Source organism: Mytilus galloprovincialis, chromosome 12 (assembly GCF_965363235.1).
Source record: "Mytilus galloprovincialis chromosome 12, xbMytGall1.hap1.1, whole genome shotgun sequence".
NCBI lineage: Eukaryota > Metazoa > Mollusca > Bivalvia > Mytilida > Mytilidae > Mytilus > Mytilus galloprovincialis.
The window spans coordinates 54,301,985-54,321,809 of NC_134849.1; the positions used below are offsets into that span (position 1 = coordinate 54,301,985).

Below are 19,825 nucleotides of genomic sequence, written 5' to 3' on the forward strand. Positions count from 1 at the left end.
CGTTGGATACCAATTTTCGGTTTCTCTATCAGGCGAGGACGAAATAGGTCTACTATAATAACCTTGTAAATGTTTTATCAATATACCTCAACGACGTACTCTTTAAATAAAAAAAGTAATACCATCGCTAGCTCAAAAACGAGTTAAGACGAAGAACAGCAATACATATTTCCTGTGTCCCATTCCCTGTTTTGTTTTATTTAGTTAAGGCTATCTTACATGTACAAACGTTTTTTTTTTTTTTTTTTTTTTTTTTTTTTGCGAGAACAATTCCGCAGATTATTGTTAGGACAAAAAGCGAAAGAAGAAGGATAACTCAATTTTAAATCGTTGAAATCACAGCGAGATATGTTTTCCATGTATTGAATTATTTTAAACCTTGTTAACAAATCAAATCTGAAAAAGCTGTTTCGGCCTGAGAGGCATTTGAAATCGGATTAATAAACGACGACTGATTGTCTGTCAGTTTGGGAATGTAAACCCCTACTAAAGACCTCTAAAATCTAAATACAACTATATTGACATAAAATAGAATATATAAATAGCATGACCCGGATCCCGTATAAAGTACAAAAAATGTTGCACTGACATTTATTCAGAGTAATGCCATCTATTTACGTGTGCGTAACATAATTTTTTTTATACATTGTACATACAGGTGTACACTTGTAGTTCTTTTTTAATAATAAATCAAAATTCTGATAAATTGTGAAAACAAACTGAAAGTTTGATTCGTGTGGAAAACCCTATTTGGTCATAATTCTGACAACGAATCGACACGCCTTTAACCATAAAATTATTAATTAGATATAAGAAGATGTGGTATGAGGGTCAATAAGACAATTCTCCATCCAAGTCACAATTTGTAAAAGAAAATCCATTATAGGTCAACGTACGGTCTTCAACACGGAGCCTTGGTTCCCACCGAACAGCATTTGAACGTTGGTAACAAGAAGTAGCTTTCTTCTTTTTGTTTTGAACTGACCGCGATCAAATCATCAACCTCGTGGAAGGATTTATGACACAGTTCAACCGGAGATATGTTGTGGTCTGAAATGATGTCTTAGTGATCTATCAGTCTGATTGTCATATTTCACATTTTCTTATCTAAGGCATCAAACTAGAGATCCGTAGATATAAACAGTGGTCGCTGCACTACGGTTTTTACGAATAGTCATGAGGTTATCAGCGCTGAATGTGTTACTAGCTGTTAATCTAGCGTATGCCTTCGAACCTGAGGTTAGATTTTTGACGTCAGATGGCGTCAGCTTTATACTAAAAGGCAAGTCAATTTTTATTCGTACATTTTCTAGTAAAACCAAATTGGATAGTTGTCTCTTCGACAAACATACCACATTTTCTTATTTTTATATTAATTGAAATTGCGTGTATTCTCTAAGTCACTTTATTGCGGAAGCGTATTAGGGACATAGTAAAAATAAAATTGGCATTGAACTTTTTTTTCAAAGACGATATTTTGACATTTCAAATCTCGAAATTTTGACTATAACTTGAAATTTTGACTTTTCAAATCTCGAAATTTTGATTTAAACTTAAAATTTTGACTTTCAAAAATCTTGAAATTTCGACTTTTTTTATACTCGAAATTTCTACTCATTTTTAATTCAAAAAGTCGACTTTTTTAAAACTCAAATTTCGACTTCTTTAAAACTTGAAATTTTGACTTATTTTAAACTCAAAATTTCTACTTTTTTTAAACTCAAAATTTCGACTTTTTTAAACTCGATATTTCGACTTTGAACTCAAAATTTCATCTTTAAAAATCTCGAAATTTTTATTTTAAAGTTGAAATTTTGACTATTGAAATCTCGAAATTTTAATTTGACTTTTTCTAACTACTTTTAAAACTTTGATGTTAGTATTCAAACACAGTTATTACAATTTTAGAAGGAGTAGACATGGACGCAAATTATCAAAGCATCATCCACACATTTTGGCAGTTTATATTTTGAAATTGGTTTTGTTCTTAAATTAAGATATGGATTAGCATTTAATATTAAATTCGGAAAGAACATGCATGTTGACAGAAAAAAAAATGATTTCCCATATTCCATGTTTTAGTTCCCACGACACTGTCATAGAATTGTCAGATCTTAGAACATTTAGCATCGCAGTTTCAAAGGTCTGTTCGGTTCACTGACTTTGCCTTGTTTAAACAATGGTAAATCAAGTAGCCAAAAATACCATGCATATTCAGGACGACAAACTAGCTGCTCGGTTTTCTAGTTTTGGAATTTTGAAATAATGGTTCTTTTTTCTGGAACATTGATTAAACTCTACAAGTTGACATTCTTATAACATAACTTTCAACCCTTGTCTTTATATATAAGACTGTTGAATAAAAGTATGTCGTAATATAGGTGTGTCGGAATAACGGGGTTGTCTTGATACACATATCTGAAGTCCAGACTTGAAATATGTATTTGAACGTGAAACATATTTTATTTATTCTTCGGCAAAAACAAGATTTTCTATCTAAAATAACCTCTTTAAAATGGTTTAGTTTATTTAAATATGCTTAGTAAGTTTATGATGTATATGGCTCTCCGCTTGCTGATATAATGACTGTGAATGTGGTAATCGCAAACGTATAAATACTTAGGAAAAGTCGAAATTTTGAGTTTAAAACAAGTCGAAATTTTGAGTTTAAAAAAAGTCGAAATTTTGAGTTTAAAAGAAGTCGAAATTTCGAGTTTAGAAAAAGGCGAATTTCGAGTTTTAAAAAAGTCGAAATTTTGAGTTTAAAGTCGAAATTTCGACTTTTTATAAAGGCAAAATTTCGAATTCTAAAAAAGTCAAAATTTCGACTTTTTGAAAAGTCGAAATTTCAAGATTTTAGAAAGTCAAAATTTCAAGATAAGAAAAGTAAAAATTTCGAGTTAAAGTCGAAATTTTAAGATTTGAAATGTCAAATTTCGACTTGAAAAAAAAAAGTTCACTGCTAATTTTATTTTTTCTATGTCCCTAATACGCTTCCGTACTTTATGCTTTGATCCAATGAAAATGAAATCGAAAATGCATAAACAAAAGATTTTGAATAATTTAATACATCGAAAATTTTGATCATACCGCTTTCATTAGATAACCCCCGTTTTTATACACATCTAAGCTAAATTTCGACAAATACTGTGTTTTAATAATGTTCTGCTAGCCCTTCCGGAGCACCAATTCCCCCTCTTCGATTTCTTAAAGGGGTTTGTGTTGTTTATGTACCGTTAATTTGTATAACAATGTGTACCAACATGTGTGTTGTTTCTTTCGGCATCAGTCGTGCCAATACCAAGTAATTTTTCATTTTACATTTTCACGTCGGTAAACATTTTGGTGGCATGATGGCCAATGAGACAGCAATCTGTAAAGACGAATGTGAACAAGTACAGGTCACCATACGACATTCAACAGTTCAGTGGCCAAATTGAATCCACACTATATAGTCAGCCTTATCTTTAAAGTTCTTCCTACATGAAGTCTAAGGTCAACATTGTCTGATACTTAAAGACAGATATATAATATGTGGGGACAGGTTTACAAATTTATGTAAATACATTTACCATATACTTAGACAATAATCATGATAATTGTTATCACATGCCTTTCCGTAACGTTATCGCATGGCATTCCGGTGATACTCGGCAAATTCCGGAAAATACACCTCAATCCTACGTTTTCAGTGAAAAACATTACAAAGTTGTATACAAAACAAGTATTTGGATACTGGAAAGTATATTGTGTAACATAATAAAATAAAAAAAAAAAATGTTTATTTAATTAATTTTTAAGAGTTTCAAACATAATTTAGAAAGTTACTTTAAAAAAGTTCACTTTTCCAAACAGTTTTCATTACGTATACTGTTGAATTATTCATATTTCTCCATTGTTGAAGCATATAATTTATGATAAAAAGATCATAACATGTCATTTTTCATATCTCATGTATTATCAACCCTCGAGCCATGCGGCTCTTGGGCTGATATTGAACCTTGGGCTGATAATACATGCGATATGAAAAATGCCATGTTATAATCTGATAGTACAGGTTGATGAATTCATGCAATAATTATAAATGCAATCTCATAGAAACTAAGTTAAAATAAATCAAATTGATATTTTTGTAGATGAGCCTTTGTTGTCCAATGTAAAGATTGAAGTTCAAACAGAAGGACAACAATTTTACGAAAAATTTGCACAGCGCATAGGTGAGTTAAATATAACGGTACGATATGTGCCATTGATAGTAAAATACATATAGCGTATTACTAAGATGACAGATACTTCAGATACTTAAATAAAATGGAACGATGTACATGCGGTTTTGGAATCTGATGGTCAGTGATTGACGTCTGTTTATATGGTTCATATGTGTTTCTCGTTTCTTATTTTTCATATAGATAAGACCGTTGGTTTTTCCGTTTGAAGTGTTTTACAATTAGTTTAGTAATTTTTGGGGACCTTCATAGCTTGCTGTTTGGTGTGAGCCTAGGCTCCGTGTTGAAGACCGTACCTTGACCAATAATAGCTTACTTTTATAAATTGTGACTTGGATGGAGGTTTTTTTTTGTCTCATTGGCACTCGTACTACATCTGGCGTACTAAACTATAATCCTGGTACCTTTGATCACTATTCCTATATCTTATTATTCAATAACGTGGAAAGATGTACCTGTTGAACATTTGTCAAAACAGAATCTTAAATGAATGCAAATCCAAGGCAAACAAGGTAAATTACGATTAAAATTCCCTGAATTTAATGCAGGGTTATATTTAGGAAGAGACTGTTAAAAACGGGGAACGAAGAAATATAAATAATGATGTTTCCGTATGCAATCTTATAAAAATATTTCTCCGATGAGTTGGATAACCTTCTATTCACTTCGATATTTGTACATATAACGTTTGATCAGTAAAAAATATAGAAAATCTGCTTTAGCAAAGTAATTGGAAGTGATTTATTTCTTCTAAATTCCAAAGTGCCCTTACTGCAGTGACGTCATTTAGAACTGTTCTACAGTCCTGACTGATTTAGTCAGTTCTGCTGACAGTTCTACGGTTAGAACTGATTTGGACAGTTCTATCCACAGGGGGTGGGGGGAGGGGAGGGCGGTAACTTCCTCTTATTGGGTATACGGGGATGTGCCAAAAATATGGGTCATAATTTTGCGACATTTTATATAAGAATGACCCTCATTTTTAATGACATCCTATATTAAAATGCATTTACGTTAACTTTGATAACTGTATATTGATTTGGGGTATGATCTACCTGGGAACACAGTGGCGGATCCAGAAAATTTTCATAAGTGGGGGCCCGCTCCAGTCACGCTTCAATGATTCCCCATATAAGCAACCAAATTTTTTCCCAAAAAAGGGGGGGGGCGGGCCCCCCTGCCCCCCCCTAAATCCGCCTCTGGAACAGTATATCTAACATATATGTTCCTGGATCTACATATCATATATAAATATGCTATTGAGAATCTTACATTATTAATGGTCAATTATTATATTAAATTAAATCAGTTCATTTGAAAGTTCACCTTTCAAATAAGTTCCCAAATGAACCCCGGAAGTTTGTCTCCTGATTTGATCTTCAATAACGTTTTGAGGTCATATTTTAAATATTGTATATAAGTATAGGTCATTCTTTCTTAAATATCTATATAACTATAGGTACTGAATTTCAGTGAATATTATATTAAAATGGGTACGTTTTTTTTGTGGCAAAAATGGCACAACCCCTACCAAAAAAATATCGAAGTTAATCCCTAGTGGTTCTACCTAGAACTGACTTAGACAGTTCTACCCTAGAACTGATCCTGACAGTTCTACCTAGAACTAATTCTGACAGTTCTACTTAGAACAGTTCTAGGGTAGAACTGTTCTAGGTAGAGCTGTTCAAGGACAGGTTAGAACAGTTCTATGACAGATATTCTGACAGTTCTAATGAGAGGTTAGAAGTGATCTCCACTGTACGTAAATTCTTTTTAACAGAAATAGTAAACACATTGTTTTATTGCATAGACAAATATACGCATATGTTTGTTAAATGTGTGTAGCATAGGATTTTTTTTTTCGTCATTGTTGAGTGTTTGTTTTAATATTGCGAAAAGATATGTGTTTTACATGTCCATTTTCAAGAATGAGATGTGATAAAAATATCTGGTATGCTGATGGCTCATATATACAAGAAATGTAGGTGTACTTGGGGATCGATAACACATTATCGTCCTTTGCTTTTAAATAAAGTGTGGACTGGATATAATTTTGCAATATTATGCGCCACATTCCCATTTTTTTCTTGTATTATGTCTGAAATAGAAAGTACGGATATGACTTTACACTGTTAAAAATGACATGTCATGCATTTTCCTGTAAAAAATATAGCATTCACAATTTGTCCACATTTAATTATAAACTTTTCAGATGATGGAGTATGGGAACTTTCATTCACAGAGCTGAATGTAAACTCTGGCGAGGATTTGCGATACAGAATAACGGCTTATTATAAAGACGATATACAAGTCACAGAATGGAAGACCCGTAAGTTCAAGCAAAAAAAAAAAAAAAAAAAAGCCTAGAGTAAATCGAAGAGAGAAAGAAACAAACAATCATAAAAATGATACTATAAATCAGAATAAAATAATCTAAAAGATATGGTTATGGAATTCAGTTATGAGAAATTCGATTTACAAAGAAATGGCGGGAAAAGTCTGACTTAGATGTTTTCTTTATAAAAGCTATAGAAATCTCATATCAAAAGAAAAAGGTTGATTATCGGGCAAATTGTTTTACTCTGTTTCGTAAGATAGCAAACATTTTACAAATATTCCTAATCCTGAAATATAACTGCATCGATTCCTAAATTGTTTTTTAATGACATTTTTGCTAGCCAACTGGATAAAGGGGATCGTAACCCTTGGCTAGCGAAGATGGTTAATGAATACTGTATGTGTTTCCTTCAATTTGTTTTGTTGGGTAACTGTTCATTTAACATACACCTTTTGTGGTATTAGTTAAGACCAGTAGTGAATGAATTAATATTACTGTATTGAAATTTTCAGACAGTTTAGAAGCATTACGACCTGTTAGAAGTATGAAGAGAGCTGTTGTGTTTAGGGATGATTTTAACTCATTTAACAAAAATGATTATAAGATAGACTGTACCGCATGGGGCGGCGGAGTAAGTAAACATACCATATGCATTGGAGTCCAAAAATATATAGACAATAGTAGTGCATTGACTTGACATATCAACGATATAAGGATAAGGCTTAGAAACGGGGAAATGCAATCTAAAAAAAACACACAAAATTTTTAATCGTTGTTTAATGTTTTAATGTTATTATTTGATTTAAATATTGGGAAACTTCCACCTTTTACAAAAAGGCCTCATATCATGCAGGCGGAGAAATATACAACACAATGAAATGTACATTACCTGTTGAAACCCGCAATCGATGTGAACGAATTTGTTTGAGAATGAACTAAATATCAAAAATAAGCATAAAACATAATGATTTGTACGACTTTGCCCCCCGCAGAGCTATAGAAAAACAGTACTTTAACGGGTGTTACACGGACTCTTTTTAGACGATACACGGACTCTTTTTAGTTGTTACACGGACACTTTTTATGAATAGAATCACTCGTGCATGATCAGTGAGTTCATGGGCACTTTATCTTTCAATTAGATTTGAACTTTTTGGTTCACCGACTTATTTCCCGTCTTTTTATTGAACAACATCAATATCTTTTTTTTTTCCAAACATTTCCAGTTAATTACTATTCACATCAGTACACTAAGGGATTAGACATTTAACTTCAATAGTGGGGGGTATTTTCTCCTAAAATAGATATTTTGGTCCCAAATTATATGAGAAAAAAATTTTTTGGTCAAGCAGATGACAAATTAATGTTTTGAATGATTCCTGATTTTCCAAATACCGTTAATAGTGCTCATTGGCGGATCCAGGGGGTGGGGGTGTCCGGGGGTTGGAATCCCCTTTTTTGTTGGCCGAACAATGCATTTGAATGGGGACATATAGTTGGAACCCCCCTTTTTAAAATGACTGGATCCACCCCTGGTGCTAATTTAAACAAAAACATTTGGGTGATGGCGTTGAAAAGTAAATAGTTAATATACTCAAAAAAGAACATACCGCCCCCTTTATGAAGCAAAATATTCGGTCAATAAATGTTTTCTTAAATATATGGATATGAATAGTATTTTGGACAATGCTGAAAGTAAAGAAAGGATGATCCTGACGTGCACATTTCAATAAAAAATAAGACAGGAAATAAGTAAATAAAAATCAAATCTAATATCAAAAGATAAAATACCTATCAACTCACCAATGCACGATTGATCCTATAAACAAAAAGTGTTCATGTAATACACGTCCAAATAAGCAGCAAATCTAGAAGAAAATCATTCAACTTGTCATCAATTTTGGGCGGTAAGCTGCGATTGGATCATATGGTAACGTGTTTAATCCCGATCAACACTTGCAGATCTAGAAACGAGCATGAATTTAAAAAAAAATTCAAAGTATATTCCTGAATATATATATATAATATTAAGACAAAATCCATTTTTTTCATAAATATTTCATTCACTGATGAAGTAGGAAATTCATTCTTTTGATACCTTTATATTGTTATCGAATTTATATCAGTGGCGGATCCATGTCTAAATCCAGAACAAAACAGGGGGGGGGGGAGGTCCAACTTTATGTCCCCATTTAAATGCATTGATCTTCAAAAAAAGGGTTGTTCCAACCCGCGGGACCCCCACCACTGCATATTAAATTCATGTATTTGGCAACAAACGCGCGATTTTTACGATTTTTTTTAAGGGGGAATGGCGGGATTTAATGGCTCATCCTGCATTTTTTCATCAAATATAAAGATCACAGCCTGTGTATTTTAAAATGAATTAGCCTCCTCCCCCTCCCCGCTTTCCGTTTTATTCATAAAAATCAAACATTATCTTACTTAGGCAGCAACCATTTGATTTTCGGGGGGGGGGGGGGCTATGTTTTTTTTTCTGTACAAACTTTTTTTTTGCGGCGAAAAACAATCTATTTTTTTCGCGACAAGTCGAAAACAATTTTTTTCTTTCAATTTTAGCATTACATATAGTGGCAGCTGAGGGGTGAAACAAACAATTTTTTTTTCTCAGAATCAAAAACAAATTATTTTTTTCTCCAAAAACTGGAAACAAACTTTTTTTTCCAAAAAAAACCATAGCCCCCCCCCCCTTGAAAAAAAAATCTCGGTTGAAGGGAAATGATAAAAAAAATGTGTTTATACTATAACTTACATTTACTGCTTTATGGCTATCAAAGATTCTCAAATGTTTAGTCTTGCTTAACGTATTATTACTTGAAACGTCGTACAAGTCAGATAAAAAACAAAAGTAACAAAAGAAACAGGCCGGTAACAACCAGCCGAATAGTTTTTCTGCACTTGTAGTCAGGTCAAGGTCCTCGGCTATCGCCTCGGACCTTGACCTGACTACTCGTGCAGAAAAACTATCCGGCAACGGTTATTACCGGCCTGTTTCTTTGTTACCTTTGTATTTTATCTAATACTTATACAATGTCATGTAGTTTGCAAACCAAAAATATTAACAAGTGAAATATGTTTTATTTTTCTCTAAAAATTGCAAAAGAAATAAGTTTGAGTTGTTGCATGCATTGGAAACAAGAACAGGTTGACTAGGTCGTATGAATAATTAATTATGATTTCGGTAATTTCTAATTAAATATTCATGAGGAAAAGTGCTATGAGGCCAGTGACCGTATATGACAAAGAAATGTATGGTCAACGCATTTTGACTGTTCAAATAGTACGAGTGCAGTATAAAACAGAATATAATGTATAAGGATGATCGTATATGGAATATACGGTTGCATATTTAAATAAAACCAAAAGTGATGATTTTGAATGCAAAATCTTTCAAAATAGTGTTTTGCCATTTTATAGTTTTTCATACATTTATATTCTCAACAATGAGTCCCTCTACTTTTCTCGTTCAACTTCTAACGTCACTCGGGGTAAAACAGTAGTTAAAAAAAAATTAAGAATGTGATTAGTTATTGAGTAATTCATTAAAAACAAATTACTACGCGCACATGTAAACATTGAAAGGAACCTCGCTTTTATTGCTGTTCTTCATCGCAAGTGTACATGCTGATTAAGAGGTACATCTCTCTTTGAAATAATGTGTGATATATCTACAGAACTAGATTTTGTCTTCTCAATCCTATTCTGTAGTAATTACAGTTATAGTGTCTGTGTTTTAAGAGGCGTATTCATTATAATAGTTTTCGCGAGCACAGCACTTGTTTGTTATAATTTGCATTTATTTTATAAACTTAGGTTGAAATCAGATTTTAATCAACAACAATCTTAACATAAAAACCAGCGTTCAGATATAAAACATTTAATTTTTGTTTTCCCAATAGCAATGTACTACTTTTGTTGCAGAACGGAGAATTCCAAGTCTACGTACCTGAAGATGCCAATTTGTTTACCAGAGATGGGAGTTTTTTCTTGAAGCCAGTGAGTTAGTTTTGAGATTTATTCGACACTGAATGATCTTTTAACATTGAACACAGGTGGATTTAAATAAAACGACAACCCTTCCACCCCCCCCAAAAAAAAACAACAACAAAAACAAAACAACCCGAAACAGCAAATTGTCCAACAGCTTGTTGTCAGCACAAACATTCTCTCTTGAACAACAAGGTACGACAAAGAGACATTATTTTCTGTTCTGTTAGCTTTTAAAACGTTGAAAACAGTTTTATTTTGTAAATATCAATCATCTTAGAATTTTACATCAGAAGACAATTACAATTATCGTATAAAAATATCAATGTGACAAATGTAATTTAATAATTATAATTCTTTATTTGCAAAACAAACACAAACCAATTTTGGTTATGGTATATACATAGACAAAACAAACATTATGAAAACTCGACAAAATTATAATAGATATGATAACAACTGTTATTGGTCTCCTTTCCTCAGTTCTAATGACTCTTTAATAAAAGAAACAACTGCTTAACTAATATTTGGCTATAGCAATAATTATTTTTATAATACACGAGAGTACGAGAGCAATGCAAACTTATATTTTGGATAGTTGTCTCATTGGCAATCATACCACATCTTCTTTTTTTATATTATACGAGGCCTAACATTCACCAATATTCATGTTGAAAACATATTTTGCCATTGATAACATTATAACATTAAAGTTTGGTTTCCACTACTGCATAATAAGTATAATTGATGCTTATTTCAGACACTTACAGTTGACCACAAAGATTTTGACACCAACAGGTTATTCCATGGACGAATGAACCTTAAAGGTAAGGCGAATTTACGTATCAGACAAACGTAAATAACGTTTTAAATCTATAACATTAGCGTAAAGTAGCAAGGTCGACCTCACCACTGCTTCGAAGTTTGCAAGCTTACAAGCCAAATAGCAAACACTTATCTTATAATGTGTGTATTTTTCTAAAAGATATAAGAAGACGTGCAAATAATTTTAGGAGACAACTTTCCATCCAAGTCACAATTTGTAAAAGTAAACCATTATAGGTCAAGGTACGGTCTTTAACACTGAGCCTTAGCTCACACCGACTATCAAGCTTTAAAGGAAACCCAAAAATGACAAGTGTTTTATCTAAGAGGAAAACAGAGTAATGAATGCAGTTATGTATTAAATACCTGTGGTGCCAGTGTTGTCATCTAGAATTCTCCCTCAAGGCATTATAGATATAAAAATTTTAGATGACATACTATGGTGTAAATTGGTAAACTGTTATCTAGCCGCGGAAACAACAGATGCATCTCAGTTTTCTAATAGATGTAAGAAGATGTGGGATGAGTGATAGTGAAACAACTCTCCATCCAAGTCAACATTTGTCCCTTAAGAAATAACCTCAAAAATGTATCAAGGGTTATTTAAAAGTGCGCACAACTTTTTATATATTTTTATTCTAAATTCATTTATCAAGGAGTAACTCATTACAAAACAGTGATGATGACGTCACGGTCACATAATGAAATTATGTATATGAGCTGGTAGACAAAAAATTCAGCCAATCAGAAGGCGTGTGGCATCCAAAATCAAATATTCTCAATCACTGATAATTTATCATCCATGATATTTTTCAATATCTTCCGTAAAACATAAATGATCAAAATGCCCAGAAAGGCGCAAGGAAGGGCCGGCAGTGCGAGGACTTTATAACCATGGGTGTTACAAACCAAACGTATGTAATGTCTTCCATTTTCTAATTAACAGAAATGTACGGTTATTGTACGATGGCTGATAACTGGGGATGTGACAGATCTGCAGTGAATGGTAATGTACTGAATCCAATCATGTCAGGAAAAGTTACAACAAATGCAGTTATAACATACGGAACTGTAACGGTTAGAGCTATCATCCCGAAAGGAGACTGGTTGTGGCCAGGTATTTGGATATACATGTACATGTAGTTGTTTCTATTTGATTTAAACATATTTAGTGAATTCTGGTGACAAGCAAACCATTTATATTATGTATATGTTAGAACCTCGGGTTGATAATTGGATTGTATTAAGTTGTAATTCTAAACTATTTAAAGCATGGTGTGTGACCGACTTATATCAGTGTAGAGTTCTATGGCTTGAATATATAAGAACATATGGTATGATTGCCAATGAGACATCCCTAGTCATAAAATGGCATAGAAGTTAGCAAATATTGGTTACATTACGGATTTCAACAGTGAGCAAATTAGAAAAGACTAAAAAAAAAAAAACAAATTTAAGACAAATACAATCGAGAAAAATATCAGTCAGATTTATGAAAAAAAAACAAGTAATATATACAGCTACAAACAACAAACACAAGTGTATTTGATGCTCGTGTCTTGTAAGTCTTTTTATGCTAGCTTTTTAACTAGTGACATTACATTTTTAGAGTTCTACATGTATATGATTCAATGTAGACAATATTAACTTAAATTTTAATTTTGATATACGTTCTTGCAGAAATGAAACATCACATACTTTCGCTTTAGTATGTAACATTAAACATATATACATATGAACAATTAAATTTAACCCTTATCCATTCCATTTTTTCCATTACGTATTGGCATATTGAATATTTGGCAAGCCAATTACTAAATTTTATTAAACAAAAGTGTGTGTCATTAAAAGATGTTTTTCCTTTTAAAGCAATATGGATGTTGCCACGTGATTGGCATTATGGTGGCTGGCCTCGTTCTGGGGAAATTGATATCATGGAATCGCGTGGTAAGTTTTCTTTATGTTAATACTTAAGGAATACGCGCGTCTTTATGAATAGAATACGATGTGAAATTCAATGTAATGATACACCAACGTTATTTGTTGAAGACGTAGTAATTAAAAATAGTCTATTTTTAAAGATTAATTACTATAGCTAGGACTACTTTTATTTGAAAAGTTTTAAAAAATAAAATCAAACTGATTAATTCAAATGATGTATACTTGCAGGAAACCAGAAGGCTGTGTGTGGCGGTAATGATCACGGTGTTGGAGAGGTATCATCCACCCTTCACTGGGGACCTTCATCGAACCACAATGCTTACGGGAAAACGCACGGAGAACGGTTGGTAACATTATTTTAATCTTATTTTGTCTATCAGCACATAGACATAATTTTGTCATGTGGCAATGACGTCAACAACGTTTTTTAATGATTTAAATGAAATAGAATTAAATTATAAGAAATGACTGTTATATTTTTCTCTTTCTATTTTAGTATATCACGTACATGTATATTATATTTTACTAACATGTTTATTTTTTTTCTAATCAACAAGTAAGCCAATACTTACAAGTATCTGCATTTATTGACGTTTTGTGTGTTGGATATACATACACTGTATTCATCGGAAGCCTCTGGTCTTTTTAAGTCATGTATGTTTTTTTTTTTTTTTTTTAAATTAGTTCATTAATATGTTTCGGTGTTTAGTGTGGCGTTTATTTTCTATGAACTAGTGTAGGTTTTGTTTAGATGCCCATCTTTGTTGAAGACCAATTAGTAGCATTGGACTGTTTTCTTCTCTTTGTTTGGGTTCCTGTATCTTTGACATATTCCCAATTTCAAATCTCAATTTTATTTTTTTCGACAGGGACAAGCATGATGGTGGAGATTGGCATGGGTGGCACACATACAAGTTGGAATGGGATGCAAACCATATAAGGTAACTAAAAGTACCTATTATACATGTATAGTTGATTTGCTAGTCTTCCTTAGTTTGATAGTACATTTTAAGTATATAACAAATTTTGAAAATTTGATGATAGTAAAAATAAGATTTGAAATTTTTATCAATGTTAAATGGCAATTAATTTAATGCAACAGAAAACGACAATTACAAATGTTATATTTAAACTCGTAAGTCGAAACCTTGACAAGAAAAAAAAAAGAAATAAGGACAATTCCCCTAATCTAAGTTAAAATAGGGATTGCACTGCGATTTTTAGATTTCTCAATTTGATATTGGGTGCCTGTGTAACTGCCGCAAACCAAACATTTTAGTAAAAGTTTCCACCGTGAACAGTTTATTACGTCTATTAGATTTATTAGTTTAGTTTAGGTTAAACATATTTATTTATAGTGGATTTGGAGACAAGTTTTGCAACTTATGTGAATCCCTTTTCACTTTGCGGATGCGAGTGCTGCCTTGAAGCGGCATTAGCATGCTCTTTTTTTCGAAATCTACAAGGGTGTATTTAACGTGCAAGAAATGTGACTCTTTCTTAAAACGGGTCAGCCATTTACGCATGTTTTATTTAAATTTAAGGGTGCTGTAAAACATGACTATCATTTTATGTGCATTGTATTTCATAGTCCAACGTATTGAATTCAAATCTGACTATTTTGTAAACAAACTGTTGTAAAGACGAGTCAATATTATTAGCATCAAATATTGTATGTCATATCTGTTGTCATAAAACGAAATGTTACTTTGCTCGCTGACATTTTTTACATTAATTTTGTCATTTCGGGACCTTTTTATAACTGAATGTACGGCATAGGTTTTACTCATTGTTTCAGGTTCTACTGGGACCTATAGTCGTTATTTCTGTGTCATTTTGGTTTCTTGATGAGATATTATCTCTTTGACCTTACATGTATATTTGTATCCATTACATATAGTCAATCCTTTAGAAAATAGTCCGATATCTTCTTATTTCTATATTGCGCAATATTTTAAAAGGTTGATTATGTGTAATGGATGGAAGTATAAGGTCATTTAACCAGTGCTTGATTGATGACCCAGATTTTAGGTCATTCGAGATAAGGAAACGTTTGTAAAATGATTAGTCCAATATAATCTAGACATTTTAGTGCAAAATATTATTATGATTTTACATTGTACTAGGCACTAATTAACATCAGCTTTTCACATTCGATCAATACATTTTTTGAACAAACCCGATATGAGTTATGACAATAACTGCATGACTGATTTGTGTTTTCTTTACGTTCAGTAGCAATCATTTCATGTATGTTCAGGACGAGCAAGGCCATAAGCAGTAGACATATAACATTCAAGAATAATAATATAAGAATTATTGACGTCATTCATCAAAACATCTAGCTTATGGCACATCTCAAAACCTTTTGCAAAGATATGAAAGGTAACTCTTGAGCCAAAACAAAATCCCATAATAGATCAGCTTGAAATCTCCTGATCAATATACCAGCCAAGACATGGACAGCATGAATGACTCATGCAGCACTAGACATTGTCTTTTTTAAAGATATTTATGTTGAACTGTTCTTTGGGCAAACCCTCGGCCTATCAGGGGCGTAGCTAGAAAGAAACGATCTGCAAGCAACTACCGCCGATCGAAGCGAGACGAAAAATTTTTGGGACCCTTTTTTTTGCAGTTTTCGGTCATAGGACGGTTAAAAGAGGAGCTACATGTAGTGATGTAAATAGGACTTATAAACAATTCATGAATGCAAAACTATTTAGAAATCTTGACTTCTGAATATAGTGAAGCATGGTTAATTGAATATGCAAGCAACACATTTTTGTGATACAGAATTTACTTAAAATTGTCCATAATCCGCTCTTCGGGTCTTAGCAGAAATGAACGTCTCTTTTACTTTGTCAATATTCACACTGAAATCCCGATGAATATAATGCAGTAATGCTAGCGATGATAACCCAGCTGTAGTTGTTCATGGTTAATCATACATATGTTTTCAACAGATGTAGTACACTGAACGATCTCTCCGCGGTAGCACTCGTGTTCGCCATCGAGCGACCTCCCGATTGAATTTGACAAATTATATGCCAGGCCAGTTTCGTATGTCTCAAACAATGCAGCAATTTGTTCGTTTGTTGTATTACCGACAACACAAGGAAGCAGATAATGCGCAAAGAAGCGATTGTCTGATGATATCAGACGCGACTCTAGTTCCATTATCATGTGGTCTACGCAAAATATAATGAGACTTTCCAATACTGTTTTGACGTGTTTGCTGGGGGGATTGGCTCTGGTAGTCTGTCGAGCACATCGCCTCGGCATATTTTCAACGATATCGAAGGGTACTGATAATTCTAATGTCAATTGGTACATCGCATTCCAAACAGTTAAACCGTACGTACTCTGTACAATGTGCGCCGAAACTTCTAGAGTATAACAAATTCAAATCCTGCAATAGAAGATGCAAGTTACTGTTAATCTTTTCATCTCCAATAAAACTTTAATTTTGAAACCAAATGCCGCTACTTAATGACATTCCATCATTTAAGAAAGCGATTAAATATATGTGTTTCCTTTAAACATTTAATTTATAAATTTTTATTTTGCTATTATTTTTTTTTTTTGCATTTCGAATTGATGTGCACGCAACTGCGTGTTGGCGTATAGGGAGCTACGCGCCTGCCTATTCATGTATCTGATTTGTACAAAAATGTGTAAAATGCACATTTGGATCAATTACATGTATGTCAAGTTCACATGTATACCAGTTAATACATTTGTAACACCACAGTGACATCAAACGTAACATTTCTACACTAGATTGTTTAGACTAATTTGGTATATAAATTAATCAATTAAAATCAACATTATGTTAAACGGCCTACTAATTTTTTTTTAATATTTTTAGGCTTTGAATTATTGGTAAAACCAAGGACGTCTAACTGACAAAGATTCGTGTGTCGCGGTATCTCGTTAAAATATCGTAAATCGTCCTTGGTCAAACATAGGAAATACCTGAACAACTTAATTCGTATGTTTTGTAAGAGCCAAGACTTTCAGATAATGATATGAATTTTAAAACACTCTTTTGGAAGTTCGATCAAGTTGATAAATGAAAAATTAGGATCTCTTAGTATATATACATGACTTTTTGTACTTGCATAAATAATACTGAATGATAAATCAATTGCATGTAAATAACTAATGGGTGTTATCCTCTCTTTCACAAAGACAATGCTTTTTTCTATCAGAACAACTGTTGATGGCCACGAAGTATTGAAAGTAAATACGCCATCTGGTGGATTCTGGAACTGGGGAGGATTTCATGGTTCAAACATCTGGGCGAGCGGAGGCAGAAATGCACCTTTTGATCAACCGGTAAGTATATAATTATATACGCATGTTATTCTGCAATTTTACTCTGCTGGTATGGTGCGTTTCAAAATCATTATCTAAATGATGTTTACATTTACTTTATTTCGTAAATTTTGTAGGCGAACAAAAAGCGATTGTGTACATAATTATATATTAAGATATAAGTTCGAATGAAGACTTGGTTGAAGTTGCTATAAATTAAAATAACCTAACAATAACAACTACGAACACATCTATAAATGGGTCATCATGCTAGGATCTAAAGAATGTACTTAGGTGAGATTTTGAAATTCGTGTCAAATTTTCGAACTCCTTGGTGTTTTTCCATACAAAACAAGGTAAAATATTTTGCCCCATAACACCCATTTATTTTTTCATATTAGACTAAATAGCTCATGAAAGGTCATTTACCAAAATTTTAGAAGATTCTTAATTTTCTTACTTTTGTTTTGGGATCCAAATAATACCAATGCAAACATAAGATAAAAGTCCGAGTCAGCCTTTCCCCGCCATATTTTAAATCTGAAATATCTCGAAAAGGAGGCCCAAGACCTATCAATATTTTTAGCTTATTTTTATTATTAAAGAATGCTCTACCAGCTTAAAGTATCAATTTTAAATTCTTGATTTATTAATTTTCACCTAACCTCACCTAAGTACATCCTTAAGTGATTTATAAAACTGTTATTTGACTAGGTTTTGATTGTCTTAGACTTTGGTAATCTCATTAGAATATAATGTGATTTTTTTCTTAAAAGAATTGAAATATTTTTTTTCTTTATTATGATAACTGGATAACTTACACTCAAAGAAACTATTGTTCCTCCCAAAGCACCTACTATGAATATGCATGAAGTATTTTGCACGGGTCCTTTGGTAATCAACATACAATCTATCATTGGATATTATAAGAGTTGCTTTACATTTATTTTTGAATCTCATTCAATTTCAGTTCCACTTGATATTGAATGTTGCTGTCGGTGGGGGATTTTTCTCTTCTGGCTGTCAGTATGATCACACGAGACCATGGAGCAACTCGTCTCCAAGGAAGGAAAGAGAATTTTGGGATCATCGTGGAGACTGGTTGTCAACCTGGCATGGGGATAACTCTGCCATGCAAATCGACTACATCGAAATGGTTCAGGCTTAATCAAGATTTATGTGTATTTACAAGTATATAATAAATTAAAATGCGTTGCTACTTTTCTTCCCATTCATTAAAGCAGAGTTCGCTTAAGTTTTTGTTTTTTCGTTAAATGCTCTTTTTGTTTTGTTTTAGTGAACATCATTCATGCGATTTGGGGCATTGTCAATTTCTTCCTATGTTAAGTGAGCGGTTGAAAAAATAGGATGGTATATTTTAATTCTTATAATTGAAAATCAGCATTGCTGCCATTAGGAAGTACATACGGAACAAACATTATTTCTAGGTTATCAAGCATGATAATGACTACCATGAAGACACTTTAATGGTGTAGGAATACAGGCCGGCCCCTCTAACTGGTTAATGATGTCATACAGGCACTATTTTATCATGGTTTTGTTATGTTTCAAATTGCACGAGGTTTGCTACTTTGCACTCTTGGTGGCATTAGAAGACATTTATACTACTGTTTCAAAAAAGGGAGAAGGTTTGGTACCATTAATACTTTTAATTCAGCTGCAATTGTTTGCACCTTTCCTTAGTCAGGAATCTAATGTTTAGTGGTTGTCGTCTGTTTATGTGGTTCATAAGTGTTTCTCGTTTCTCGTTTTTATATTTATACCGTTGGTTTTTCCTGTTTAAATGGTTTTACACAAGTGATGTTTATGACCCTTTAAAACTTGCTGTTCGGTGTGAGCCAAAGCTCCGTGTTGAAGGCCGTACCTTGACCTAAAATGGTTTACTTTTATAAATTGTTACTTGGATGGAGAGTTGTCAACTTGTCTCATTGTCACTCATACAACATCTTCCAATGTCTACGTTATCATTTGAAAGATGCCATGAATTTCAACGGACAGTAGAATCGTCTTTATCAGCCGAAAATAGTTCTCTTCATAAACAAATAAAAATACATGTACATGCATCAATTTGTTAATGTTGTTCTTAATTATGTAAAAGGTCGGAGACGCATTTCTTTATTTATCTTCACCAGAAACGCTCAAATTT

General features: G+C 32.8%; 1 protein-coding gene across 1 annotated transcript; it reads left to right on the forward strand.

Annotated features, from left to right (window-relative positions):
• Positions 1 to 1,103: 1,103 nt before the first annotated feature.
• Positions 1,104 to 18,877, forward strand: LOC143054246 (beta-1,3-glucan-binding protein-like). Its single transcript, XM_076227175.1, has 12 exons — positions 1,104 to 1,282; positions 4,137 to 4,217; positions 6,439 to 6,555; positions 7,077 to 7,195; positions 10,507 to 10,581; positions 11,333 to 11,399; positions 12,344 to 12,514; positions 13,267 to 13,344; positions 13,567 to 13,681; positions 14,208 to 14,279; positions 17,553 to 17,679; positions 18,629 to 18,877. Exons 1-12 carry the CDS (start codon positions 1,177 to 1,179, stop codon positions 18,824 to 18,826), a joined length of 1,326 nt encoding a protein of 441 aa, XP_076083290.1. The 5' UTR covers positions 1,104 to 1,176; the 3' UTR covers positions 18,827 to 18,877.
• The last annotated feature ends 948 nt before the right edge of the window (positions 18,878 to 19,825 follow it).

Bases quoted from the DNA above. Each gene is read 5' to 3' on its own strand.
- LOC143054246 (XM_076227175.1), top strand. From the start codon at position 1,177: ATGAGGTTATCAGCGCTGAATGTGTTACTAGCTGTTAATCTAGCGTAT. The intron at 6,556-7,076 runs GTAAGTTCAAGC...TGAAATTTTCAG, and splicing joins AGTCACAGAATGGAAGACCC to ACAGTTTAGAAGCATTACGA. The intron at 12,515-13,266 runs GTATTTGGATAT...TTCCTTTTAAAG, and splicing joins AGGAGACTGGTTGTGGCCAG to CAATATGGATGTTGCCACGT.